This window comes from Oncorhynchus mykiss, chromosome 7 (assembly GCF_057628025.1).
Source record: "Oncorhynchus mykiss isolate SJ-2025 chromosome 7, ASM5762802v1, whole genome shotgun sequence".
Lineage (NCBI taxonomy): Eukaryota > Metazoa > Chordata > Actinopteri > Salmoniformes > Salmonidae > Oncorhynchus > Oncorhynchus mykiss.
This window is the reverse complement of record NC_143028.1, coordinates 49220789-49248310: the sequence shown is the minus strand read 5'-3', so window position 1 is coordinate 49248310 and position 27522 is coordinate 49220789. Positions and strand designations below refer to the sequence as shown.

General features: G+C 45.6%; 1 protein-coding gene across 1 annotated transcript in view; it reads left to right on the top strand.

The window, feature by feature from the left end:
• The window catches only part of LOC110528967 (rho guanine nucleotide exchange factor 10-like protein), a 153370-nt gene that overhangs the window by 114532 nt on the left and 11316 nt on the right, over positions 1-27522 (top strand). Inside the window, 1 exon segment of the mRNA XM_036983546.2 lies at positions 8656-8827. Within this exon segment, the coding sequence (XP_036839441.2) occupies positions 8656-8827 (172 nt within the window).

The following is a 27522-nucleotide window of genomic DNA, read 5'->3' as shown; positions in this document are numbered from 1 at the left end:
TGGTGGTGTGTTACTCAGATAGATAAATCCTGTCTGAATTCCTGATTTCTGTAATCGTTAGCGTATCTGTGTAATATTGACATAAGCTCAGAATACGCAAACATGGTCCTTGTCACGTTCTGACCTTTATTTCCTTTGTTTTGTCATTATTTAGTATGGTCAGGGCGTGAGTTGGGGTGGGCAGTCTATGTTTGTTTTTCTATGATTTGGGTATTTCTATGTTTCGGCCGAGTATGGTTCTCAATCAGAGGTAGGTGTCATTAGTTGTCTCTGATTGAGAATCATACTTAGTTAGCCTGGGTTTCACTGTGTGTTTGTGGGTGATTGTTCCAGTCTCTGTGTTTGCACCAGATAGGGCTGTTTAGGTTTTCTCACGTTTATGTCATGTATTGTCATGTTGTGTCTTGTTTCTGTCCTTTCCCTTCACCCTGTCTCCCTCTGCTGGTCGTTATTAGGTTACCTTTTTCCCCCTCTTTCCCCCAGCTGTTCCTTGTCTCCTCCTAACTACCTCGTCACCCCTTTTCCCACCTGTTCCCTTTTTCCCTCTGATTAGTCCTCTATATCTCTCTCTGTTTTTGCTCCTGTCTTTGTCGGATTCTTGTTTGTGTTATTCATGCCTGAACCAGACTATCGTCATGTTTGCTGCAACCTTGTCCTGTCCTGTCGGAATCTGCCGGTCCATCTGAGCCTACCTATGTTTTGTCATTAAAGAAGCTCTGTTTACGTTAATTCGCTTTTGGGTCCTCATTCACGCACCGTAACAGAAGAATCCGACCAAGAATGGACCCAGCGACTTCGGATCCTCTCCACTCAGCCGTCGAGATCCAGGGAGCGATGCTAGGCAGACACGAGCAGGAATTGTCTGCTGCTCGACATGCCGTTGAGACCCTGGCCACCCAAGTCTCCAACCTCACAGAACAGGTTCACCATCTCCGCCTCGATCCACCGGCCACTTCCAGGGCTTTCGAATCTCCGGAGCCCAGAATCAATAACCCGCCGTGTTACTCTGGGGAGCCCACTGAATGCCGCTCGTTCCTCACCCAGTGTGATATTGTGTTTTCTCTCCAGCCCAACACTTACTCCAGGAGCACTGCTCGTGTCGCCTACGTCATATCTCTCCTTACTGGACGGGCTCGTGAGTGGGGCACGGCAATCTGGGAGGCAAGGGCTGAGTGTACTAACCAGTATCAGGACTTTAAGGAGGAGATGATACGGGTTTTTGATCGATCTGTTTTTGGGGAGGAGGCTTCCAGGGCCCTGTCTTCCCTATGTCAAGGTAATCGATCCATAACAGACTACTCTATTGAGTTTCGCACTCTTGCTGCCTCCAGTGGCTGGAACGAGCCGGCTTTGCTCGCTCGTTTTCTGGAGGGTCTCCGCGCTGAGGTAAAGGATGAGATTCTCTCCCGGGAGGTTCCTTCCAGCGTGGATTCCTTGATTGAACTCGCTATTCGCATTGAGCGACGGGTTGATCTTCGTCACCGAGCTCGTGGAAAGGAGCTCGCGTTCTCCGTTGCCCCCCTCTCCGCATCACTACCATCTTCCTCTGCCGGCTCGGGTGCTGAGCCTATGCAGCTGGGAGGTATTCGCATCTCGACTAAGGAGAGGGAACGGAGAATCACCAACCGCCTCTGTCTCTATTGCGGTTCTGCTGGTCATTTTGTCACTTCATGTCCAGTAAAAGCCAGAGCTCATCAGTAAGCGGAGGGCTACTGGTGAGCGCTACTACTCCTGTCTCTCCTTCAAGATCCTGCACTACCTTGTCGGTCCATCTACGCTGGACCGGTTCGTCAGCTTCCTGCAGTGCCTTAATAGACTCTGGGGCGGAGGGCTGTTTTATGGACGAGACCTGGGCTCGGGAACATGACATTCCTCTCAGACAGTTAAGGGAGTCCACGGCCTTGTTCGCCCTGGATGGTAGTCCTCTCCCCAGGATTCAGCGTGAGACGCTACCTTTAACCCTCACTGTTTCTGGTAATCATAGCGAAACCATTTCTTTTTTAATTTTTCGTTCACCTTTTACACCTGTTGTTTTGGGCCATCCCTGGCTAGTTTGTCATAATCCTTCCATTAATTGGTCTAGTAATTCTATCCTCTCCTGGAACGTCTCTTGTCATGTGAAATGTTTAATGTCTGCTATCCCTCCTGTTTCCTCTGTCTCTTCTTCACAGGAGGAGCCTGGTGATTTGACAGGGGTGCCGGAGGAATATCACGATCTGCGCACGGTGTTCAGTCGGTCCAGGGCCACCTCTCTTCCTCCACACCGGTCGTATGATTGTAGTATTGATCTCCTTCCGGGAACCACTCCCCCCCGGGGTAGACTATACTCTCTGTCGGCTCCCGAACGTAAGGCTCTCGAAGATTATTTGTCTGTAGCTCTTGCCGCCGGTACCATAGTCCCCTCCTCCTCTCCCGCCGGAGCGGGGTTTTTTTTTGTTAAGAAGAAGGACGGGTCCCTGCGCCCCTGCATAGATTATCGAGGGCTGAATGACATAACAGTGAAGAATCGTTATCCGCTTCCTCTTATGTCTTCAGCCTTCGAGGTCCTGCAGGGAGCCAGGTTTTTCACTAAGTTGGACCTTCGTAACGCTTACCATCTCGTGCGCATCAGGGAGGGGGACGAGTGGAAGACGGCGTTTAACACTCCGTTAGGGCACTTTGAATACCGGGTTCTTCCTTTCGGCCTCGCTAACGCTCCAGCTGTCTTTCAGGCATTAGTCAATGATGTCCTGAGAGACATGCTGAACATCTTTGTTTTCGTTTACCTTGACGATATCCTGATTTTTTCACCGTCACTCCAGATTCATGTTCAGCACGTTCGACGTGTCCTCCAGCGCCTTTTAGAGAATTGTCTTTTTGTGAAGGCTGAGAAGTGCTCTTTTCATGCCTCCTCCGTCACATTTCTCGGTTCTGTTATTTCCGCTGAAGGCATTAAGATGGATCCCGCTAAGGTCCAAGCTGTCATTGATTGGCCTGTCCCTAAGTCACGCGTCGAGCTGCAGCGCTTTCTCGGCTTCGCGAACTTCTATCGTCGTTTCATCCGTAATTTCGGTCAGGTGGCAGCTCCTCTCACAGCCCTTACTTCTGTCAAGACGTGCTTTAAGTGGTCCGTTTCCGCCCAGGGAGCTTTTGATCTCCTCAAGAATCGTTTTACATCCGCACCTATCCTTGTTACACCTGACGTCACTAGACAGTTCGTTGTCGAGGTTGACGCGTCAGAGGTGGGCGTGGGAGCCATTCTTTCTCAGCGCTCCCTCTCTGACGACAAGGTCCACCCTTGCGCGTATTTTTCTCATCGCCTGTCGCCGTCGGAACGTAACTATGATGTGGGAAACCGCGAACTGCTCGCCATCCGCTTAGCCCTAGGCGAATGGCGACAGTGGTTGGAGGGGGCGACCGTTCCTTTTGTCGTTTGGACTGACCATAGGAACCTTGAGTACATCCGTTCTGCCAAACGACTTAATGCGCGTCAGGCGCGCTGGGCGCTGTTTTTCGCTCGTTTCGAGTTCGTGATTTCTTATCGTCCGGGCTCTAAGAACACCAAGCCTGATGCTTTATCTCGTCTCTTCAGTTCTTCAGTAGCCTCCACTGACCCCGAGGGGATTCTCCCTGAGGGGCGTGTTGTCGGGTTGACTGTCTGGGGAATTGAGAGGCAGGTAAAGCAAGCACTCACTCAAACTCCGTCGCCGCGCGCTTGTCCTAGGAACCTTCTTTTCGTTCCCGTTCCTACTCGTCTGGCCGTTCTTCAGTGGGCTCACTCTGCCAAGTTAGCCGGCCACCCTGGCGTTCGGGGTACGCTTGCTTCCATTCGCCAGCGTTTTTGGTGGCCCACCCGGGAGCATGACACGCGTCGCTTCGTGGCTGCTTGTTCGGTCTGCGCGCAGACTAAGTCCGGTAACTCCCCTCCTGCCGGCCGTCTCAGGCCGCTTCCCATTCCCTCTCGACCGTGGTCTCACATCGCCTTAGATTTTGTCACCGGACTGCCTTCGTCAGCGGGGAAGACTGTTATTCTTACGGTTGTCGACAGGTTCTCTAAGGCGGCTCATTTTATTCCCCTTGCTAAGCTTCCTTCTGCTAAAGAGACGGCACAAATCATCATCGAGAATGTTTTCAGAATTCATGGCCTTCCGTCAGACGTCGTTTCGGACAGAGGTCCGCAATTCACGTCTCAATTTTGGAGGGAGTTTTGCCGTTTGATTGGGGCTTCCGTCAGTCTCTCTTCCGGCTTTCACCCCCAGTCTAACGGTCAAGCAGAACGGGCCAATCAGACTATTGGTCGCATCTTACGCAGTCTTTCTTTTCGCAACCCTGCGTCTTGGTCAGAACAGCTCCCCTGGGCAGAATACGCCCACAACTCGCTTCCTTCGTCTGCGACCGGGCTGTCTCCTTTTCAGAGTAGCCTCGGGTACCAGCCTCCGCTGTTCTCATCTCAGTTCGCCGAGTCCAGCGTCCCCTCCGCTCAGGCTTTTGTCCAACGTTGCGAGCGCACCTGGAAGAGGGTCAGGTCTGCACTTTGCCGTTATAGGGCGCAGACTGTGAGAGCTGCTAATAAGCGTAGAACTAAGAGTCCTAGATATTGTCGCGGTCAGAGAGTTTGGCTCTCCACTCAGAACCTTCCCCTTAAGACAGCTTCTCGCAAGTTGACCCCGCGGTTCATTGGTCCGTTCCGTATTTCTCAGATCATTAATCCTGTCGCAGTTCGACTTCTTCTTCCGCGATATCTTCGTCGCGTCCACCCGGTCTTCCATGTCTCCTGTATCAAGCCCGTTCTTCGCGCCCCCGCTCGTCTTCCCCCCCCCCCCCATCCTTGTCGAGGGCGCACCCATCTACAGGGTCCGTAGGATTTTGGACATGCGTCCTCGGGGCCGTGGTCATCAGTACCTAGTAGATTGGGAGGGGTACGGTCCTGAGGAGAGGAGTTGGGTTCCCTCTCGTGACGTGCTGGACCGTGCGCTGATCGAGGATTTCCTCCGTTGCCGCCAGGTTTCCTCCTCGAGTGCGCCAGGAGGCGCTCGGTGAGTGGGGGGGTACTGTCATGTATTGTCATGTTGTGTCTTGTTTCTGTCCTTTCCCTTCACCCTGTCTCCCTCTGCTGGTCGTTATTAGGTTACCTTTTCTCCCCCTCTTTCCCCCAGCTGTTCGTCTCCTCCTAACTACCTCGTCACCCCTTTTCCCACCTGTTCCCTTTTTCCCTCTGATTAGTCCTCTATATCTCTCTCTGTTTTTGCTCCTGTCTTTGTCGGATTCTTGTTTGTGTTATTCATGCCTGAACCAGACTATCGTCATGTTTGCTGCAACCTTGTCCTGTCCTGTCGGAATCTGCCGGTCCATCTGAGCCTACCTATGTTTTGTCATTAAAGAAGCTCTGTTTACGTTAATTCGCTTTTGGGTCCTCATTCACGCACCGTAACAGTTTATTGTTTTGTTAGTCTATTCATGTATAGTTTTCTTCATTAAAGCACCATGAATAGAAACCACGCATTTTGGTCTGCCTCTCCTTCAACTCAAGAAAACCGTTACAGAATCACCCACCACAACAGGACCAAGCGGCGTGGTAACAGGCAGCGGCAGCAGGAGCAGCGCGAGGAGTACTGGACATGGGAGGATGAGTTGGATGGTAAAGGACCCTGGGCACAGCCTGGAGAATATTGTCGCCCCAAAGAAGAGATGGAGGCGGCGAAGGCGGAGAGGCGCTGGTATGAGGAGGCAGCACAGCGGCGTGGATGGAAACCCGAGAGTCAGCCCCCGTCTGCCCAGCGCCGCCAGTCTGCCCAGCGCCGCCAGTCTGCCCAGCGCCGCCAGTCTGCAAGGGGCCGCCAGTCTGCAAGGGGCCGCCAGTGCCGCCAGTCTGCAAGGGGCCGCCAGTGCCGCCAGTCTGCCAGCGGCCGCCAGTGCCGCCAGTCTGCCAGGGGCCGCCAGTGCCGCCAGTCTGCCAGGGGCCGCCAGTGCCGCCAGTCTGCCAGGGGCCGCCAGTCTGCCAGGGGCCGCCAGTGCCGCCAGTCTGCCAGGGGCCGCCAGTCTGCCAGGTGCCGCCAGTCTGCCAGGGGCCGCCAGTGCCGCCAGTCTGCCAGGGGCCGCCAGTGCCGCCAGTCTGCCAGGGGCCGCCAGTGCCGCCAGTCTGCCAGGGGCCGCCAGTGCCGCCAGTCTGCCAGGGGCCGCCAGTGCCGCCAGTCTGCCAGGGGCCGCCAGGGGCCGCCAGTGCCGCCAGTCTGCCAGGGGCCGTCAGTGCCGCCAGTCAGCCAGGGGGCGCCAGTGCCGCCAGTCAGCCAGGGGCCGCCAGTCAGCCAGGGGCCGCCAGTGCCTCCAGTCAGCCAGGGGCCGCCATAGCCCCTCAGCCCAGAGGCGCCAGAGCCCCTCAGCCCAGAGGCGCCAGAGCCCCCGCCCCTCTGTCCAGAGCCCCCGCCCCTCTGTCCAGAGCCCCCGCCCCTCTGTCCAGAGCCCCCGCCCCTCTGTCCAGAGCTTCCACCCCTCAGTCCAGTGGGGTCATTTAGAAGGGTCGCCGTGGTTAGGAGGCCACGGAAGCAGACAATAAGGCGGACTAAGACGATGGTGAAGTGGGGTCCGCGTCCCGCGCCAGAGCCAGACGCCCACCCAGACCCTCCCCTATAGGTTAAGGTTTTGCGGCCGGAGTCCGCACTTTGGGGGGGGGGGGGGGGGGGGGGGGGTACTGTCACGTTCTGACCTTTATTTCCTTTGTTTTGTCATTATTTAGTATGGTCAGGGCGTGAGTTGGGGTGGGCAGTCTATGTTTGTTTTTCTATGATTTGGGTATTTCTATGTTTCGACCTAGTATGGTTCTCAATCAGAGGCAGGTGTCATTAGTTGTCTCTGATTGAGAATCATACTTAGGAAGCCTGGGTTTCACTGTGTGTTTGTGAGTGATTGTTCCTGTCTCTGTGTTTGCACCAGATAGGGCTGTTTAGGTTTTCTCGCGTTTTATTGTTTTGTTAGTCTATTCATGTATAGTTTTCTTCACTAAAGCACCATGAATAGAAACCACGCTGCATTTTGGTCCGCCTCTCCTTCAACTCAAGAAAACCGTTACAGTCCTGTTTAATCAATTGCTGTGCTGATCAAAGGACAGTTCATTACCTCTGCCAAGTGAATATGTAGCTTAAAGTTATGTTTGTATTTATTATTGCCATAAAGATTATGATGCTACAATTTCCAATGGGCTTATATCTAAAAAATACATACAGCCTAAGGATGTGGGGCTAATATATACACACACATCATTTTAGCAGGACACAGTAAAATCCATTATCCCTCTGAAGAGTCTGAATTAGTGGTGTGAAAAATTCTATAATTTACCTTGCATGCGGTACAAACCACGTTATTGTGGGAGCACCTCCTCTAAGAGTATGAATTAGGCTATTTGAGAAGGTTTCAATCCTATGAAACCTGTCTACACATTGTTTGAAGTATAATAGACCAACATAGCTACTGTAGTAGGTCAAAGCTGTGTGCTGGAAAACCTTGGCGGAGCAAGAGTGGAGTAGGCATTGTGGTGCTCATGTGAATTTCATTTATTTTTCATCCTATTTATCACTTAAAGGTGCAATATGCAGAAATCACTCTGTCATTTCCTTTTTGCTAAAATTCGAATAGTTCGCCTAATTTCAGTTTATGTGACAAAACAAGCAAGTATAGTGTAGAGAATCATTGTACCATCTAAACCACTGTGAAATATTTGTTAATTAACCAAAAATATAGTATGTTCAGCTGTTTGAAGCTGGTGCACAGAACGGAAAGTAAAAGACGTAAAAACACAACTTAAGAACGGGAAGCATAGAAATAGGGCACATTGAACAGATCTACCGCTTGTTAGACTTGCTTCCAATGAGAATGACAGATCTATAACTCACAATTCTATGTGAATTTGGTCAGGTCGCCCAAAAAGTTACATATTTGAGATTTAAAACGTAGTTTTTTGTTTTTAATCTGGATGGTTTTTACACCGGAAGGTGATTATGCCACATTATTATATATCATTGATCCACAGTACTTTCTTTAGTGTGCACATTTGTGTATGTGCTTCTGTGTGGGTGAGTTTTTATGTGCATGCATACGTTTAATAAAGTCATATCTATGATATTATAACTTCATTATGGATAAGGTGTCTACATACAAGTCCATAAAATTGTGATGTGCAGAGCAATGGTAAATAAGCAATTACAGACAGTATCGTCACACTTTATATGGTAATTTGTTTTGATAGCCAGAATGCAATATACCGGTATTATAAATGTCCAGATTTCGCTAGGATAATATTTTTTCTCCAGATTGGAAGCACGTACCTAAGCAGTTCCTCACATAACCCTTATATCTGAAAGCAGAGAAAGCTAACCCAGATAACATCACGTGATTTGACAAAACAAATCTGTTCTATTGCATTTAGACTAGGATCTCTACATGTAAAATTAATTGTATTCATAAAAACTCAGATCTACAGTATATCTAATTTAAAACATATTTGTAAACCGGTGGCCATACTGTTTGGTCATTGATTTGTATCTACATGTTCTGTGTGTAAGCATTTGCTTGCCAGCTCTAGGCCTATTTTAAGTCCCATCTCTACTATGGTTTCCATGGTGATGTTATTCACTGCTTCCATAGTGATGTTATTCACAGCTTCCCCCCTTCCCTCTCTTCCAGAGGTTTGAGGTACACCCAGACCCCATGGTGACCGTGGCCCATATGGTGCGGGCTGGGGGAGGAGTTTGGATGGCCTTTAGTGAGGGCTCTTCTATTCGCCTGTTCCACACTGAGACACTGGAGCATCTGCAGGAAATCAACATCTCCACGCGAGTATCTTTGCACAACCCAGGTAGAGTACAGAACACCCACCCTCAGGTTGGCTTAGGGATTCATCTTGACCTTCTAATTCCAGGGGCCAACGTTTTCCTTCTGTTTTTACAGTAGAGCCCAATGTCACCCTCTCTAACACTCCTGCCCTTAAGCCCTCTGATTTAATGCATCTCTATAATTTTGATGTCCCATTCTTGGTTGTTTTTGAAGTATTTTAGAAAACACTTAAGTAAAGTGTTGTATGACACAACGTCAACTCCACAAGTCTTTGCTATTTTTCTATCACATTCAAATCTGTGTTCAAGCTCAGGCAAATGCATGAGCCTGACCTGTTGTATTAGTGGGGCTAGGAGGAAAACATATGGCATACATTAGTCAGTTTTTGGGGCCCTCATTGTACAAGAGCAATGACAGGGCACCAATTAAGTCACGCCTACGATGCGCTCCTCACTGGGCAGGTATTCTGGTCTTGTCTTGCTGGAACTAGCTGCTCCTTGGGTCCTGTGCTCCAGGGATTGACCTGAATAAGTAGCCGCTAGAACCTGAGGAGCCCTAATGAAGCTGTAGGGTAAGAGGCTGGAATTAATAAAAGGAGTAGAGTCATGAAGGCGCTGTTCAAATGCTGTCAGGCAAAGTTTTTCATTGCAGGAGTTGCCATGGAAACACTTGTTTTTCCTTTAACGTCCCTGCAACGCTGGTATTGTGCCAGTTTTTCCCCCTTCTTTCTATTGGCGTCTCTCCATTTTCTTCTCTCCTCTCTCACTTTCTCTCTTCTTACCTTATCTTTCTCCCTTTCATTTTGTACTGCCACATCTCTTTTCTTCTCACCCATATTTGCTGTCTTCATCTCACCCTCATTTTACCTCTCACTGCAACCCCTTTAGGATGATATATACATTCTCCTCACCTTCATGATACATTAAATATACTGTATATCAGCCAACCCAGGTATTTCCATGGGAGAGTCAGGATAAACCAACAGCAGACACAGAAAAGAGTATGTCTGAGGGTAGTCATTCCACACATTGTCATTTTGATTCAATCTCTGCCCAAGGTCCTATGGCCCAGGGAGTCATTACATCCATTAACCTGGTGCCTCAACTCTCACACTGTTTCTGATGGTTATTTTGAGCTGATTCAGTGTAGCCTGTGCTCCCTTTCCCCTAATGCTGTCTGAATCTATTCAAATGTGCCTCCTTCCCCCATGCATCTCAGCCCAGACAGAGTTTGATATTCTCCTGGTCAAAAGGACTGAGGATCAGAGTCGGACAAAACTAAAATAAGAAAAAGGCGGTGCACCAAATCAAGCTTCAGCAGCCAGACAAAGATAATTACTGTCAACAGTTCCACTGTTGTAGCCCTTTCTCATGAAATGGATGGGAGAAGGAAATAATAATAAAAAGAGTCATGTTTCAGAAAGCCCAAGCTTTTCTTTCTCAGATCAAAGTTTATTTTTGTTAGACACTTGTAGAAGACGTTCCTATCGGTCAAGATGTCTAGACTTTAGATAGTTTGGTGATCCTGAGGTCATTTCCTCCCTACTCCAGCACTTCCTCATGAAATATGCAGCATGTATGAGAACCAGGGAGGGTGGCAGGTTGGCCTCAGGGAAAGTTGGGAGACATGGTGCAAGGGGGATTAGGGGGGCTAGGATGAGGGGTGGCTAGAGGGGTCCTCAGGGCCTGAGAGAGAAAATGCTCCAGCTTCTCTTCTGCTGTGCTCATGGGTAAAGGAGCACCTGATTCTTCTGGATACACTGAGTACACATGAAACATGGAATATTGATTGAGTTATTACAGATCAATGCTCTTCCATTTCCACCGGCCTCTCTATTAATAGATAATTCATTCATGAATGATCTTTTCCCAAAATCCTCACCCTTTAACTTTTTACACTCATGGGAATTGGCCTATATGGATGTGACTAAATTGAAATTGAACAGTTCACCTGACACAATACTGAATACAAACATTACACTGATGATTTTATGTGCATTTTACAATTACTTCCTTTTTTGCCACATTTGTTGATACCGAAATCTGAAAATACTCTGGTTACATTCATTAACATGATAATAACTATATTCCTGGTAAATGTGGGGTAGGTGCAACATAAGACACCAAACATGACAAGGGTTTGAGTGAGAGGACTGACTGGTGTCTCCAAGTGGCCACACACCTCTCCAAGGTGTGCACAGTTTCTAAAGGAATTTCTATCTAAAAAGGACCCATGAGTACCAACATGTGAAGTTCATCGGAGCATGTCAAATTGGATGTCAAATGAAAGCTAAGAGTCTATATTTTTGGGAAGGCATATATAGATGCTTCAATAATTTTCCATCTTTAATTAGTCATTTTTAAAGGCTTTGATTTCCGGATAAACAGATGGAAAAGGGGTGTTAGAAAAGCTACCAGGAAAAGTCTTAAAAGGTATCAGAAATACATCAAAACACAATGATGTTTTGGAGAAATTGTTTACATTGCCTTGTGCCTTGTAATTATGTTACCAAAATCCCACATACTGTATCTTTAAGATATTTAAAAATTTCTCTCCCTCTTGAGGAGGGAGGATAATGAAAGTTGACAGAAGTAACAAGTAATCGTCGACCACCAAATAGTTATAGTGATTTACTAATATCAATTTTGTTTATGAATTAGTAAGTGATTAAAACTCATAATTCCGTCACCAAAAAAATTAGTAATGGAATTGTTGCAACTGAGTTGGCTACAATGGGAAATCATAATAGTCACCTGCTACTGTCCTGCCTCCCACTGGCATACTGTCATGTTCAGCTGGTTACTGTTTTCTTTCTATTTTTGTTATTTGGTGAGAGAGACAATACAGTAGACGGCACGCGTCAAATGTTTGATTTATGACCCTATGTCCGGATGACGTGTGTATGCCCAAATATCGGCATCCAGGCAGAACATCCTGGCGGCAAGTTATCACGTGGTTATGCCCATATAAGTGCATCCTGTTCCTGTTGTCACGTGTTAGGGTGTGTGTTAATTTATGCATATATTGCATCTATTCCTTTGAAGTTGTCATGATGATTGATGTGTAAGGACCTCATTGAACTGGATGGGATGTGTTTGAACATATCAAGGAGGATGGCGCCACACCCCCTATTTTATTGCGCACAGGGAGTATGGCGAAGCCAGGTAGGAGACCTGCGCCAACTTCCTGTGCTTACCGGGGGGCTAGAGAGACCGGGACAGGCACCGTGTTATGCTGTGGAGCGCACAGTGTCTCCAGTGCGGGTGCATAGCCCGGTGCGGTACATACCAGCTCCTCGTATCGGCCAGGCTAGAGTAAGCATCGAGCCAAGTGTCATGGAGCCGGCTTTACGCATCTGGTCTCCAGTGCGTCTCCTTGGGCCGGCTTACATGGCACCAGCCTTGCGCACGGTGTCCCCGGTTCGCCTGCATAGCCCAGTGCGGGCTATTCCACCTCGCCGCACTGGCAGGGCGACCGGGAGCATTCAACCAGGTATGGTTGGGCAGGCTCTGTGCTCATGAGCTCCAGTGCGCCTGCACGGTCCGGTCTATCCAGTACCACCTCCAAGCACCAGCCCTCCGGTGGCAGCTCTCCGCACCAGGCTTCCTGTGCGTGTCCTCGGCCCAGTTCCACCAATGCCAGCACCACGTACCAGGCCTTCAGTGCGCTTCGCCTGTCCAGCGCTGTCAGAGCCTTCCTCCTCTACAGCGCTGCCAGAGTCTCCCGTCTGTTCAGCGCTGCCGGAGTCTCCCGCCTGTCCAGCGCTGTCAGAGCTGCCAGTCTGCAAGGAGCTGCCAGTCTGCAAGGAGCAGCCAGAGCTGCCAGTCTGCAAGGAGCAGCCAAGCTGCCAGTCTGCAAGGAGCCGCCAGAGCTGCCAGTCTGCAGGGAGCTGCCAGTCTGCAGGGAGCTGCCAGTCTGCAAGGAGCTGCCAGTCTGCAAGGAGCTGCCAGTCTGCAAGGAGCTGCCAGAGCTGCCAGTCTGCAAGGAGCAGCCAGAGCCGCCAGTCTGCATGGAGCAGCCAGAGCCGCCAGTCTGCATGGAGCAGCCAGAGCCGCCAGTCAGCATGGAGCAGCCAGAGCCGCCAGTCAGCATGGAGCAGCCAGAGCCGCCAGTCAGCATGGAGCAGCCAGAGCCGCCAGTCAGCATGGAGCAGCCAGAGCCGCCAGTCTGCATGGAGCAGCCAGAGCCGCCAGTCAGCATGGAGCAGCCAGAGCCGCCAGTCAGCCGGGATCTGCAGGATCCACCAGCCAGCCAGGATCTGCCAGAACCATCAACCTGCCTGAGCTTCCTCTCAGTCCTGAGCTTCATCTCAGTCCTCAGCTTCCTCTCTGTCCTGAGCTTCCTCTCAGTCCCGAGCTTCCCCTCAGTCCCGAGCTACCCTTCAGTCCCGAGTTACCCCTCAGTCCCGAGCCACCTCAGTCCCGAGCTGGGTCTCAGTCTGGAGAGCTGCCCTTCAGTCCAGTGTGGCCCTTGGTGAGGGTTCCTGGGCCAAGGTCGACGGCGAGGGTCGCCAATCTAAGGACGCGATGCAGGCGGACTGAGACTTTGTTGGAGTGGGGTCCACGTCCCGCGCCGGACCCGGACCCTCCCCTATGGGTTTAGGTGTGCGGCCGGGAGTCCGCACCTTGGGGGGGGGGGGGGGGTTCTGTCACGCCCTGGTCTTAGTATTTTGTGTTTTCTTTATTATTTTGGTCAGGCCAGGGTGTGACATGGGTTATTTATGTGGTGTGTTTTGTCTTGGGGTATTTTGTAGGTCATGGGTTTGTGGTTCGTGGTTTTGTCTAGTATAGTCTATGGCTGCCTGGAGTGGTTCTCAATCAGAGGCAGGTGTTTATCGTTGTCTCTGATTGGGAACCAAATTTAGGCAGCCATATTCTTTGAGTGTTTCGTGGGTGATTGTTCCTGTCTCTGTGTTTGGTTGCACCAGATAGGGCTGTTTAGGTTTTCACGGTACTGTATTGTTCGTGTTTATCATCTTCACTAAAGATGTATCGAAATAACCACGCTGCATTTTGGTCCGCCTCTCCTTCGACGGAAGAAAGCCGTAACACTGGGGGTATTGGGTTGGGGGAAGACGCATTATAAATAAGACCCAGAACAACACAACACATAACCTGTAGCCAAAGGGTTTGTCAACGAGTATAGGGTATGTTTGGCAGCATTAGTGAGGGAGGCTTTGTTGCGATATAGGAAGCCAATTCTAGATTTAATTTTGGATTAGAGATGCTTAATGTGAGTCTGGAAGGAGAGTTTACAGTCTAACCAGACACCTAGGTATTTGTAGTCCACGTATTCTAAGTCAGAGCCGTCCAGAGTAGTGATGCTGGATGGGCAAGCAGGTGCGTGAAGTGATCGGTTGAATTGCATGCATTTAGTTTTACTTGCGTTTAAGAGCAGTTGGAGGTCACGGAAGGAGAGTTGTATGGCATTGAAGCTTGTCTGGAGGTTAGTTAACACAGTGTCCAAAGAGGGGCCAGAAGTATACAGAATGGTGTCGTCTGCGTAGAGGTGTATCAGAGAATCACCAGCAGCAAGAGCAACATCATTGATGTATACAGAGAAGAGAGTTGGCCTGAGGATTGAACCCTGTGGCACCCGCCATAGAGACGGCCTGAGGTCCGGACAATAGGCCCATGACCAGCTCTGAAACCAGATTGCATAGCGGAGAAGGTACGGTGGGATTCGAAATGGTCAGTAATCTGTTTGTTAATTTGGTTTTTGAAGACCTTAGAAAGACAGGGTAGGATAGATATAGGTCTGTAGCAGTTTGGGTCTAGAGTGTCAACCCCTTTGAAGAGGGGGATGACCGCGGCAGCTTTCCAATCTTTGGGAATCTCAGATGATACGAAAGAGAGGTTGAACAGGCTAGTAATAGGGGTTGCAACAATTTCAGCAGATAATTTCAGAAAGAGGGGGTCCAGATTATCTAGCCCGGCTGATTTGTAGGGGTCCAGATTTTGCAGCTCTTTCAGAACATCAGCTATCTGGATATGTGTGAAGGAGAAATGGGGGAGGGCTTGGGTAAGGTGCTGTGGGGGGTGCAGGGCTGTTGACCAGGGTAGGGTAGCCAGGTGGAAAGCATGGCCAGCCGTAGAGAAATGCTTATTGAAATTCTCAATTATAGTGGATTTATCGGTGGTGACAGTGTTTCCTAACCTCAGAGCAGTGGGCAGCTGGGAGGAGGTGCTCTTATTCTCCATGGACTTTACAGTGTCCCAGAACTTTTTTGAGTTAGTACTACAGGATGCAAATTTCTGTTTGAAAAAGCTAGCCTTAGCTTTCCTAACTGCCTGTGTATATTTGTTACTAACTTCCCTGAAAAGATGTATATCACGGGGGCTATTCGATGCTAATGCAAAACGCCACAGGATGTTTTTGTGCTGGTCAAGGGCAGACAGGTCTGGAGTGGACCAAGGACTATATCTATTCCTAGTTATACATTTTTTGAACGGGGCATGCTTATTTAAGATGGTGAGGAAGGGACTTTTAAAGAATAGCCAGGCATCATCTACTGACGGGATGAGGTCAATGTCATTCCAGGATACCCCAGCCAGGTCGATTAGAAAGGCCTGCTCGCAGAAGTTTTTTAGGGAGCGTTTGACAGTTATGAGAGGTGGTCTTTTGGTCGCTGACCCATTATGGATGCAGGCAATGATGCAGTGATCGCTGAGATCTTGATTGAAAATAGCAGAGGTGTATTTGGAGGGAGAGTTAGTTAGGATGACATCTATGAGGGTGCCCGTGTTTACGGATTTGGAGTTGTACCTGGTAGGTTCATTGATCATTTGTGTGAGATTGAGGGAATCAAGCTTGGATTGTAGGATGGCCGGGGTGTTAAGCATGTCCCAGTTTAGGTCACCTAGTAGCACGAGCTCAGAAGATAGATGGGTGGGAATCAATTCACATATGGTATTGAGGGCACAGCTGGGGGTGCAGAGGGAGGTCTATAGCAAGCGGCAACAGTGAGAGACTTGTTTCTGGAAAGGTGAATTTGTAGAAGTAGAAGCTTGAATTGTTTGGGTACAGACTTGTATATTAATACAGAACTCTGCAGGCTATCTTTGCAGTAGATTGCAACACCGCCCCCTTTGGCAGTTCTATCTTGGCGGAAAATGTTATAGTTAGCGATGGAGATGAAGGTTTTTGGTGTTTTCCTAAGCCAGGATTCAGACACGGCTAAGACATCCGGGTTGGCAGAGTATTCTAAAGCAGTGAGTAAAACAAACTTAGGGAGTAGGCTTCTAATGTTAACATGCATGAAACCAAGGCTTTTATGGTTACAGAAGTCAACAAATGAGAGCACCTGGGGAGTGGGAGTGGAGCTAGGCACTGCAGGACCTGGATTAACCTCTACATCACCAGAGGAACAAAGGAGAAGTAGGATAAGGGTACGGCTAAATGCTATACAAACTGGCCGTCTAGCACGTTCGGAACAGAGAGTAAAAGGAGCAGGTTTCTGTGCACGTTAGCATAGATTCAAGGCATAGTGTACAGACAAAGGTAAGGTAGGATGTGAGTATATTGAAGGTAAACCTAGGCATTGAGTAATGATGAGAGAGTTATAGTCTCTAGAGACATATAAACCAGGTAATGTCATCGCATATGTAGGAGGTGGAACAACATGGTTGGTTAAGGCATATTGAGCAGGGCTAGAGGCTCTACAGTGAAATAAGACAGTAATCACTAACCAGGACAGTAATGGACGAGGCATATTGATATTAGAGAGAGGCATGCATAGCCAAGTGAACATATGGGTCCAGTGAGTGGTTGGTCTGACTGGGGACACGGCGATTCAGACAGTTAGCAGGCCGATGCTAACAAGCTAACAGTTAGTAGGCCGGGGCTAAACAAGCTAGCAGTTAGCAGACTGGGGCTGGCAAGCTAGCAGTTAGCAGACCGGGGCTGGCAAGCTAGCAGTTAGCAAGCAAGCAGTTAGCAGGGGCAGGCAAGTTAGCAGACCGGGGCGGGCAAGCTAGCAGTTAGCAGACCGGGGCTAGCAAGTTAGCCTTTGGGGGACATCGCGATGGGGGTAAGTCTGTTTTTGCCTCTTTGTGCGGTGTAGTCGATAGACCAGTCGTGGAATTAGTAGGGTTCCAAGTAGCTCTAGGTAGCTAGCAGGCCTAGCATGTTAGCAGAATGGGCCTGTTGGAATCCTCGGGCAGATCATGTCGGTATTCCAGTCGTAGAGGATCGGCGGGGTTCTGTTCCCCGTACCGGCAGTAGAAGGGGTCCGGATATTGTAGCCCAGGAGTGGGCTTCGGTGGTAGCACAGGAGCCCTGTCCGGGCTAGCTTCAGGCTAATTGGTGCTTGCTCCGGGATGGAAACACTGTTACCGGATGTCCACCGCGCATACCCCCTATCTACAAGTTAAAATATTATGATGGGGAGCTTATAGAGGGATATTTTTATGAGAAGGAACTACAGAAGGTACAGTTGGGTAAAGACAAAGTATTTCACGTGGAGGAGATTCTTACAGAAGTCAACAAATGAGAGCACCTGGGGAGTGGGAGTGGAGCTAGGCACTGCAGGACCTGGATTAACCTCTACATCACCAGAGGAACAGAAGAGAAGTAGGATAAGGGTTATTTAATTATTTTCCGCCGCTAGTCTGCATTTTCTTGGTGGGCTCCTCCTTCCTTCAAGATAGAGTCAAAGGCCCGGGTCACCTCTGCCTGACTCTTATTTTTTTAAGACCCTTGCAAATGCTATTTTAGAGAAAATATCTATAACCATTAGCATGTAGCAATTTCCATCATTTTTTATCTGCAAGGGCCTGCATGTCACATAGATCCGCTTGAAACTGGGACAAGGGATGAGTAGAAAAAACTATATTTCTTGGAAATTGTTTTCGTACAGGTTTATGCAGAGTATGAGCATCCTGCTCTGCTAACCACTCATTCACTCATTAAGCAATGCCTAACCGGCTTCCTGTTTCTTCCGCTATAGCTCTCTGTAAACGCTCCTTATCCCCATAATACCCAGGGTTAGAGTGGGTATAATAAATGTTTTTCAACATCTGCTCTGCCATCCTTCTTGCCTCTCTGAGGTACAATAATGTTAATGAGCCCCTTCGAAACAACGACAACATTTCATTTTCATTTTGAATTTTTATTTTTTGCAAACATCAAGTATTATGTATAAAGACAATTCAGGATTCGTAGCAGGATACTAGTCCCAGTTTTCTCAACAAACCAAGCATGCATATTTGGTTTACATTTACAGGCTTGTGTCGCAGAATTTTTAAAACGCACATATCCGCTATATAAGTATATAAACAACAAATATGATACATGTTACAATTAAACGGTGTTTCAAACAAATAAAGTAAAATCTTAGACAAGTTGTTTCTAGTTCTTCAGAATCATCCACAAGACGGGATACCAGTTGTGTCCATTGTAGACTCCATTTTTAACACACGCTCTACATTAGCCCATGTATTGTGGGTTGTGTAGAACGATACATTGTTCACCTTATTTTCAATAATTTGCTGCATCACATTTGTAAGTTATCTCAAAATAAAAAATGTATTCATTCTCGCTAACATCGTATGCATTGCTTTACATCTAAATAACAAATATGTATTGTCACTCGGTCTCTTGCGGTTTATTGAGCCAGAAAGTCATCACATCAGCCACCACAGCTTCCCTGTATCTGTTGTCGTCCACCAGGGTGTGTCGGATTTCTTTGAGTTTCTTGTGGATGTAGATCGACCTCCTTCAGTTCATGTAGGTTACCCCTTAACTCTGGGAATAGATGGCACAAGACCCATAGACTCCAGGGCTCTGACCAGCAAAGGTATAAAGCTGCAGGACCACAGTCTTTTCACTAGCTTCTCAAAATGGTTGAAGAAGTAGTATCTTGGGGGCTCCTATAAACACGATGACGGCGCTGGCTGGGGTGATTGATCTCATAACTTATGCATTTTTCTGTTATATACTCTCCAATCACCACGTCTAAAAGTATGGCTATAGAGGCCTTGATGGTGTCCACAAAAATAGTACTGACCACCCCATCAAACACAGGCTGTGTACATGTAGGGGATGTCGGGGGTCTTGCCAGGGGGGAGTAGAATAGTGGGCTGCGAGGCATAGAGTCCTTAGGGTCTGGCACCCATGACATATCGGAGTCGTGGTATGTTGTATGAATATCCATGGTATATGCTGAAATTAAGAACCGGAAGCTTTATGAGCACTCCTTTTATTGTTGAACCAGTCCTTTGGTATCAGGGCGTGGTTAGCGCAACCGCATACTTAGTTTTCTTCGGGGGCTGACCCTTCTGAGGATGTCCCTTCTTGGGGTTCCTTTGAATCATAATCCTCAGGATTCATATATATTATGCACTTCCTTAGCCGAACAATGCTCTGCTGCTGTTGGCTCTGTACAAAAAGAGCGTCCAACAACTATAACATTTTCAATTCCATTAGATCCCAACTTTTAAAAGGAATAAGCATGCACAACCTAACATCCCCAGTCAGGCCACCATCAGGAATGTTTTTGTTGCGGGTTTCCTCGTTGCTGATATAGCTCTCCACGCACCCACATGGAAGTCCATTCTTTCTTTGTATTTTCACCCTGTGAAATACTCTTCCTGAGGAGTCAGGGGTACCTTCCCAACGGGTCTCGTAGCCCGTGAACACGCTATACCCCTTTGTGATAACTCTCAGTTCGGGACACACCACCTTGCGAAAAACATCCCAGTCTTCAAGCCCGTAGTCCACTCCTAAAGTCTGGTCTGTATATTCTTCTCACTGCTTTACCGCTGATTACAAAATCCATGTTTAATTTCTTTAGTGGTTTATCGTGGTCGCTTGTGTTGTTCTGGGTCTTATTTATAATGCGTCTTCCCCCAACCCAATACCCCCAGGACATTTCTGCTTCATAGACAACAGCCCTAAAGGGCAATAAAAAAGGGGGTCTGGGGCAATCCTCTTTGAAATGTTTAAACACATCCCCTCCAGTTCAATGAGGTCCCTACACATCAATCATCATGACAACTTCAAAGGAATAGATGCAATATATGCATAAATTAACACACATTCTAACACGTGACAACAGGAACAGGATGCACTTATATGGGCATAACCACGTGATAACTTCCCGCCAGGATGTCCTGACCCATATTTGGGCATGCACACGTCATCCAGACATAGGTTCATAAATCAAACGTTTGTCGTGTGCCGTCTACTGTATTCTCTCTCTGGTGGTCAAACCAAGAGTGTTAAAACAGTCTGGACAACCTCTCCCTCTCTCTCACTCTGCCTCTCCTTCTCACTCTCCAGTTAATGTCACCTCTCCCAGCTCTTACTGACACCCACCCATGACCACCCCTCTCTTTCTATTTACTATAACCAGAATCCTCACCCACTGAGCATCGACCGACACTGGACGTCCATGGATGTTCAAATTTGGTCAGTCCACCCAGTCCACAAACGAACCCGGATGGACCAAATCTGAACCTATCATAGACATATGTTTCACAAGTTTGGATAGCACAGTACTGTACAGTGAGTAGAGCACAGTCAAGTACAATACAGTACAGTGAGTAGATCACAGTAGAGTACAGTCCAATACAATAGAGTAGTACAGTACAATACAGTACAGAACAGTACCGTGAAGTATAGTACAGTAGAATATAATATACTGAACTCTACTATACTGTACTGGACTATACTGCAGTGTACTCAACTGCACTCTACTGTACTGAACTCTACTGTACTCTACCCTACTCTGAACTGCACAGTACTCTACAGTGCTCTGATGTGCTGAGCTGAGCTGTGATGTCAAAACTTATGAAACATGAGGAAAATGACATTCATATCCAGAATTATGCATTCATGTGTAGTACAGATCAGGGATCCATGATGCAATTCAGTTACCACAATTTTGTTACCGGGTGTAAATCCATTTCACTTACTCAACAACCAAAATAGATGTTTTCTAACTCAAGGTGCCATGTCATAGCTGACACCCCATTCTTTCTGCAGACATCTTTGATTCTTAATTTGGAGCAAATATTTTACAGAGTTTTGAAAAAGTGGTCGCATAAAAACCTGAGGGAGATTTTCCATTACTTCCGTTTGCATCGGCACAGATCCTCCATTAAATTATTTTTTGCACATTTTCCTGTGGAAATTGTTGAAAGTAGTCCTTGTGCATAGAGTTGTATGGTTTGTTAAACTTTGATATCAACATTTTAAATTGAAAAGAAAACTGAGTCAAAGTGTAAATCCATTATCAAGGAATTGCACCTATGCAATTTTAATGCACTTTTATGATTAAAGAAGAGTCTTCAACTACAGTATCAGGCACTTCTTTGAGCTCTCCTAGCTGTGCTGTTGAGGAACTAGAGCAAGCACACTTGTAGTTGTTTTGTTTGGAACATAACTCTGCATTCCCGCCATCACACAATTACTGTTGTTGTTTACGCAATCCAAAAATTGTCTATTTTAAATTGCAATCGGAGTCAGGTGGGTATGATTTGTAAGCTTGTTCTATTGCCATCATGACTAGCTAAGTTATAATATACGATCTTACAGTGTTTGGCTTTCACAAGGCAATTCAGAGAAACAGACCATAATTTTGGTGCGCATAGAAAGGAGTCATGAGTGCATTCAGATACTTCAAAATTAACAAACATAGGCTCATTCTGTAGAGAACAATCCAGGGTATGATGCCATGTCATCTTGTAGTACAGTACATCAAACATAGTGATTGTAAACTTTGACACAATATGATGCAAGTTTTATGATTTGGAAATGTAAAGTGCACATTAGGACTCACCGGTGTTTGGCTTGCTTGTATGACATCAAAGCAGTATTTATAATAATCCTCAACATCGCATCTTTCCAAATATATTGAGTCATCTAAATTTACAGAATTTTATTCACTGAGATAAAACATTTATAAAAGTTGCTTAATTACCGGGAGGTATGGAGGAAACATTTTGTTGCGAGCGATGCTCAAATTGAGAACAGCTTTCAGTCAAAACCCATACAGTGCTGTGAAGCACAGAGCCAAAGCTCTGACATCATGTATAGAATTTTACTGTACAGCCACCATGTTTCAATTTCGGTGCTTATTAGTGACCAAATCTGCCACTTTCAAATCGTATACGGGTACGAGTGCAAAGGGTTAATGTGCTGCTCCTCACCAAGGGGTTTCTGTCCGACTGGGAAGGTTCTAAAGCCAAGAAGAAAAACCTGTCCCTTCTGCTAATGGGTTTAATAGTTGTTTTCTTTGGGTAAAAAAATATGGACAGTACCAGTCAAAAGTTTGGACACACCTACTCATTCAAGGGTTTTTCTTTATTTTTAACATTTTCTACATTGTAGTATAACAGTGAAGACATCAAAGCTATGAAATAATGGATATGGAATCATGTAGTAACCAAAAAAGTGTTAAACAAATCAAAATATATTTTATATTTGAGATTCTTCAAAGTAGCCAGCCTTTGCCTTGATGACTGCTTTGCACACTCTTGGCATTCTCCCAACCAGCTTCATGAGGAATGCTTTTCCAACAGTCTTGAAGGAGTTCCCACATATGCTGAGAACTTGTTGGCTGCTTTTCCTTCAGTCTGCGGTCAAACTCATCCCAAACCATCTCAATTGGGTTGCGGTTGGGTGATTGTGGAGGCCAGGTCATCTGATGCAGCACTTCATCCCTCTCCTTGGTCAAACAGCCCGTACACAGCCCGGAGGTGTATTTTGGATCATTGTCTTGTTAAAAAACAAATGATAGTGGGACTAAGTGCAAACCAGATGGGATGGTGTATCGCAGTATGCCTTGAATTCTAAATAAATCAAAGACATTGTCACCAGCAAAGCACCCCTACACCATCACATCTCCTCTTCCATGCTTCACGGTGGGAACTACACATGCGGAGATCATCCGTTCACCCACTCTGCGTCTCACAAAGACACGGCGGTTCTAACCAAAATTCTCAAATTTGGACTCATCAGACCAAAGGACAGATTTCTACCAGTCTAATGTCCATTGCTAGTGTTTCTTGGCCCAAGTAAGTCTCTTATCATTATTGGTGCCCTTTAGTAGTGGTTTCCTTGCAGCAATTTGACCATGAAGGCCTGATTCACAGTCTCTGTTGAACAGTAGATGTTGAGATATCTGTTACTTGAACTCTGTGAAGCATTTATTTGGGCTGCAATTTCAGAGATTGGTAACTCTAATGAACTTATCCTCTGTAGCACAGGTAACTCTGGGTCTTCCGTTCCTGTGGCAGTCATCATGAGAACCAGTTTCATCATAGCTCTTGATGGTTTTTGTCTTGTCTTAAAGTAATGATGGGCTGTCGTTTCTCTTTGCTTATTTGAGCTGTTATTGCCATAATATGGACATAATCTTTTACCAAATAGGGCTATCTTCTGTATACCACCCATACCTTGTCACAACACAACTGATTGGCTCAAATGCATTAAGAAGGAAAGAAATTCCACAAATTAACTTTTAAGAAGGCACACCTGTTAATTAAAATGCATTCCAGATGACTACCTCATGAAGCTGTTTGGGAGAATGCCAAAAGTGTGCAAAGCTGTCATCAAGGCAAATGGTAGCTACTTTGAAGAATCTCCAATATAAAAATATATTTTGATTTGTTTAACACTTTTTTGGTTACTCCATTATTCTATATGTGTTATTTAATTTTTTGGATGTCTTCACTATTATTCTACAATGTAGAACATTGAGTAGGTGTTTCCAAACTTATGACCGGTACTGTACTTCAAACAGTCCTCATTTGAAATATCACAGCAAAATATTTATCTTTAGAAACATATTTTTAACACAAAAACACTCCTTAGATCAGCCCACTGAAGACCTCTGCGTTACTGTGGAAACCGGAGGTGGAGGATCGATTAGCCTTTTGCAGCAGTGGGCTAAATCAGAGTCAGATAGTGTTTCTTGAGAGTCTTAAACAAATATATATATTTTTTAAAGTATGCACCTCAAAACACATGGTTATGGGCGTAAAAAATGAAGACACATGTACCATGTCAGATATATAGTTGAAATGTATTCCATTTTGACTTTGCTTCCCAACTTTATATACACAGAAGACTGAAATATACCAAAACCGTTTGACATAAAAACATCGGATTTTAGGTGGCTTTTTAAAATAATGATTATTAATTAGGAAATTATGAAAAATATGAATAACATTCCACCCATGAGACCACTAAGTAATTTTACTGCAGGTAAGGGCAACAACCTCCCTAAACTCCAGTCTTTGTCATTATCCTTCTTAATTGCTGTTCCTAGAAGATGTTCTCACTTCACTTTACAGTTCATGTTAACCCTGCAGTGGGTGTTCATGACAACCACTGCCCTTCTGATGCAGCACTCTGTGACACAGACTAGAAATAGACACAATCTCTATGTAAGCAGTTGGCTGACATTTCTAAGATTGAGTTCTTCACTGTGCCTTCTAACTCTCTTGTGACCCTCTGAGATCGCTTCCTCTCTGCAGACGCTTAACATGCACCTCAACGATCCTACATCCACTCCCTACTTGCACAACCCTGCTGTTTCTTCCAAATTTGAGCTGTGTTCGTGCGTGGTGAAATGAATCAATTAAGGTGCTCTCTAACCACTCATGCGAATCACACATCATAATCTGAGTGTGACACAGAACAACCATGTAAATGCAGCTCTACATGTAAATGAGCATTCTTTCAGTAGCGTTCACATGGCTGGTATTGTAATTCAATTAGGTGATTGCCGTAGATATTAAGTGGAGCTCTAGATATCAGTACCAGGAGAGCCAATGACTGAGGGACCAGAATTATATTGTCTCCTGTTTTGTTTGTAAATTCACAATTATGGCATCTTCATTTATAGTGATAACTAGGGTTGCAAAGCTACCGGTAAGTGATCCCGGTAACATTGGTAATTTATAGGTAATCTATAGCAATTTCTGGTCATTTTTACTTGAATAACTTGAAAAATATATATTAATACATAGTATACACTACCGTTCAAGTTTTTAAATGTCCTTGTTTTTGAAAGAAAAACACGTTTCTTTGTAAATTAAAATTACATCAAATTGATCAGAAATACAGTGTAGACATTGTTCATTTTGTAAATGACAATTGTAGCTGGAAACGCCTGATTTTTAATGGAATAGCTACATAGGCGTCATTAAATAGTACCCGCAAAACACCAGTCTCAACGTAAACATTGAAGAGGCTCGAGTTCCTTGGTCCAGTGTCTGTGTTTTTTCCCCATCTTCATCTTTTATTTTTATTGGCCAGTCTGAGATATGGCTATTTCTTTGCGACTCTGCCTAGAAGGCCAGCATCCCGGAGTCACCTCTTCACTGTTGAAGTTGAGACTGCTGTTTTGCAGGTACTATTTAATGAAGCTGCCAGTTGAGGACTTGTGAGGCATCTGTTTTTCAAACTAGACACTCTAATGTACAAGTCCTCTTGCTCAGTTGTGCAGCGGGGCCTCCCACCCCTCTTTCTATTCTGGTTAGAGACAGTTTGCACTGTTCTGTGAAGGGAGTAGTACACAGCGTTGTTCAAGATCTTCCGTTTCTTGGCAATTTCTCACATGGAATAGCCTTCATTTCTCAGAACAAGAACAGACTGATGCATTTCAGAAGAAAGGTCTTGTTTCTGGCCATTTTGATCCTTTAACCAAACCCACAAAATGCTAATGATCCAGATACTGAACTAGTCTTTAATCAGGACAACAGTTTTCAGCTGTGCTAACATAATTGCAAAAGGGTTTTTTAATGATCAATTAGCCTTTTCAAATGATAAACTTGGATTAGCTAACACAACATGCCATTGGAACACAGGAGTGATGGTTGCTGATAATTGGCCTCTGTACGCCGATGTAGATATTCCATTAAAAAAATCTGCCGTTTCCAGCTTCAATAGTCATTTACAACATTAACAATGTCTACACTGTATTTCTGATGAATTTGGTGTTATTTTAATGTACAAAAATGTGCTTTTCTTTCAAAAATAAGGACATTTCTAAGTGACCCCAAACTTTTCAAAGGTAGCGTATATTTGTTATATCTGTGTCCAAATTGTCCATGAGTTTCTAGTAGATAGACCATATCGTTCAAGAAAATAGACAAATTAATTTAACTTCTCTAGGGTAGGGGGCAGCATTTGGAATTTTGGATGAAAAGCGTGCCAAAATTAAGCTGCCTTCTACTCAGGCCCAGAAGATAGGATATGCATATAATCTGGATAGAAATCACTCGAAACTTTCCAAAACTGTTAAAATAGTGTCTGTGAGTATAACAGAACTGATTTGGCAGGTTGAAAACCTGAGAAAAATCCATTCAGGAAGTAGGATTTTTTGTTGTTGTTGTAGTTTTCTATTCAATGCCATTACAGTATCCATTGACTTAGGACTCAAATTGCAGTTCCTATGCCTTCCACTAGATGTCAACAGTCTTTAGAAATAGTTTCAGGCTTGTATTTTGAAAAATGAGGGAGTAAGAGCAGTCTGAATGAGTAGACCCTGCTGTGTCAAAGCTTTTTCATGCGCGCGACCGAGAGAGTGCCTTTCTTGTTAACCTTTTATATTGGCAACTTTTCTAATTCTTGTATTTTTTTTACAACTGCCACCTGTTTGACGTAGTTAAACATATATATAGGTGTGTAAAAAAAGATATAAAGGATATTTCATGCTGAAACCCTCCTATTAAATACTAGTGGTATTCACTAAATTGATGGATTATATTTAGGATAATGTTTTATAGCTTTGTCATTTTCGATTTTAAAATCATCTAATGTTTAAAAAAAATGTATACTGTATATTTCACATGTGATCACACAGGTCACACAGAGGGCCAGATATAAATGTGACCGACCGGCTCATTTCGGTCTTTTGTAGCAAAATTTTAAATAGTGTTTTTTACATTGGATAAAAGTAAAGACTCAGCTCTAGAAAATGGTATATCATACACTACAGTTGGGGAACAATGGGAAAGTTTTTCTGCTTTGAAATTTGATAAACTTGTGGCCCCACATTTTTTTGGTACACCTATTGGAGAGGTCTTCTTTGTCTACACCCATTCAGCATTGTTCACACCCATCTCTTTAAGGATTCACATGAGGCTAAACAGAGTGAGTACGATAGTGTACTAAAAAACCAAAGATTCCAAGACTAAAAGCTGGTTTATGCTACGTCTATCGACATGTCTGTATACAGTTGTCACAGCGACATCATGAACATTCTATTGTCTTCCGACATCAAACTTGACGTTATGAAAAAATATAAATACAAAAACGACAGGCTGCATGACATCAGCAGCATGGTGTTCCAAAATAGCACAGCTGATGTACAGTGCCTTGCGAAAGTGTTTGGCCCCCTTGAACTTTGCGACCTTTTGCCACATTTCAGGCTTCAAACATAAAGATATAAAACTGAATTTTTTTGTGAAGAATCAACAACAAGTGGGACACAATCATGAAGTGGAACGACATTTATTGGATATTTCAAACTTTTTTAACAAATCAAAAACTGAAAAATTGGGCGTGCAAAATTATTCAGCCCCCTTAAGTTAATACTTTGTAGCGCCACCTTTTGCTGCGATTACAGCTGTAAGTCGCTTGGGGTATGTCTCTATCAGTTTTGCACATCGAGAGACTGACATTTTTTCCCATTCCTCCTTGCAAAACAGCTCGAGCTCAGTGAGGTTGGAAGGAGAGCATTTGTGAACAGCAGTTTTCAGTTCT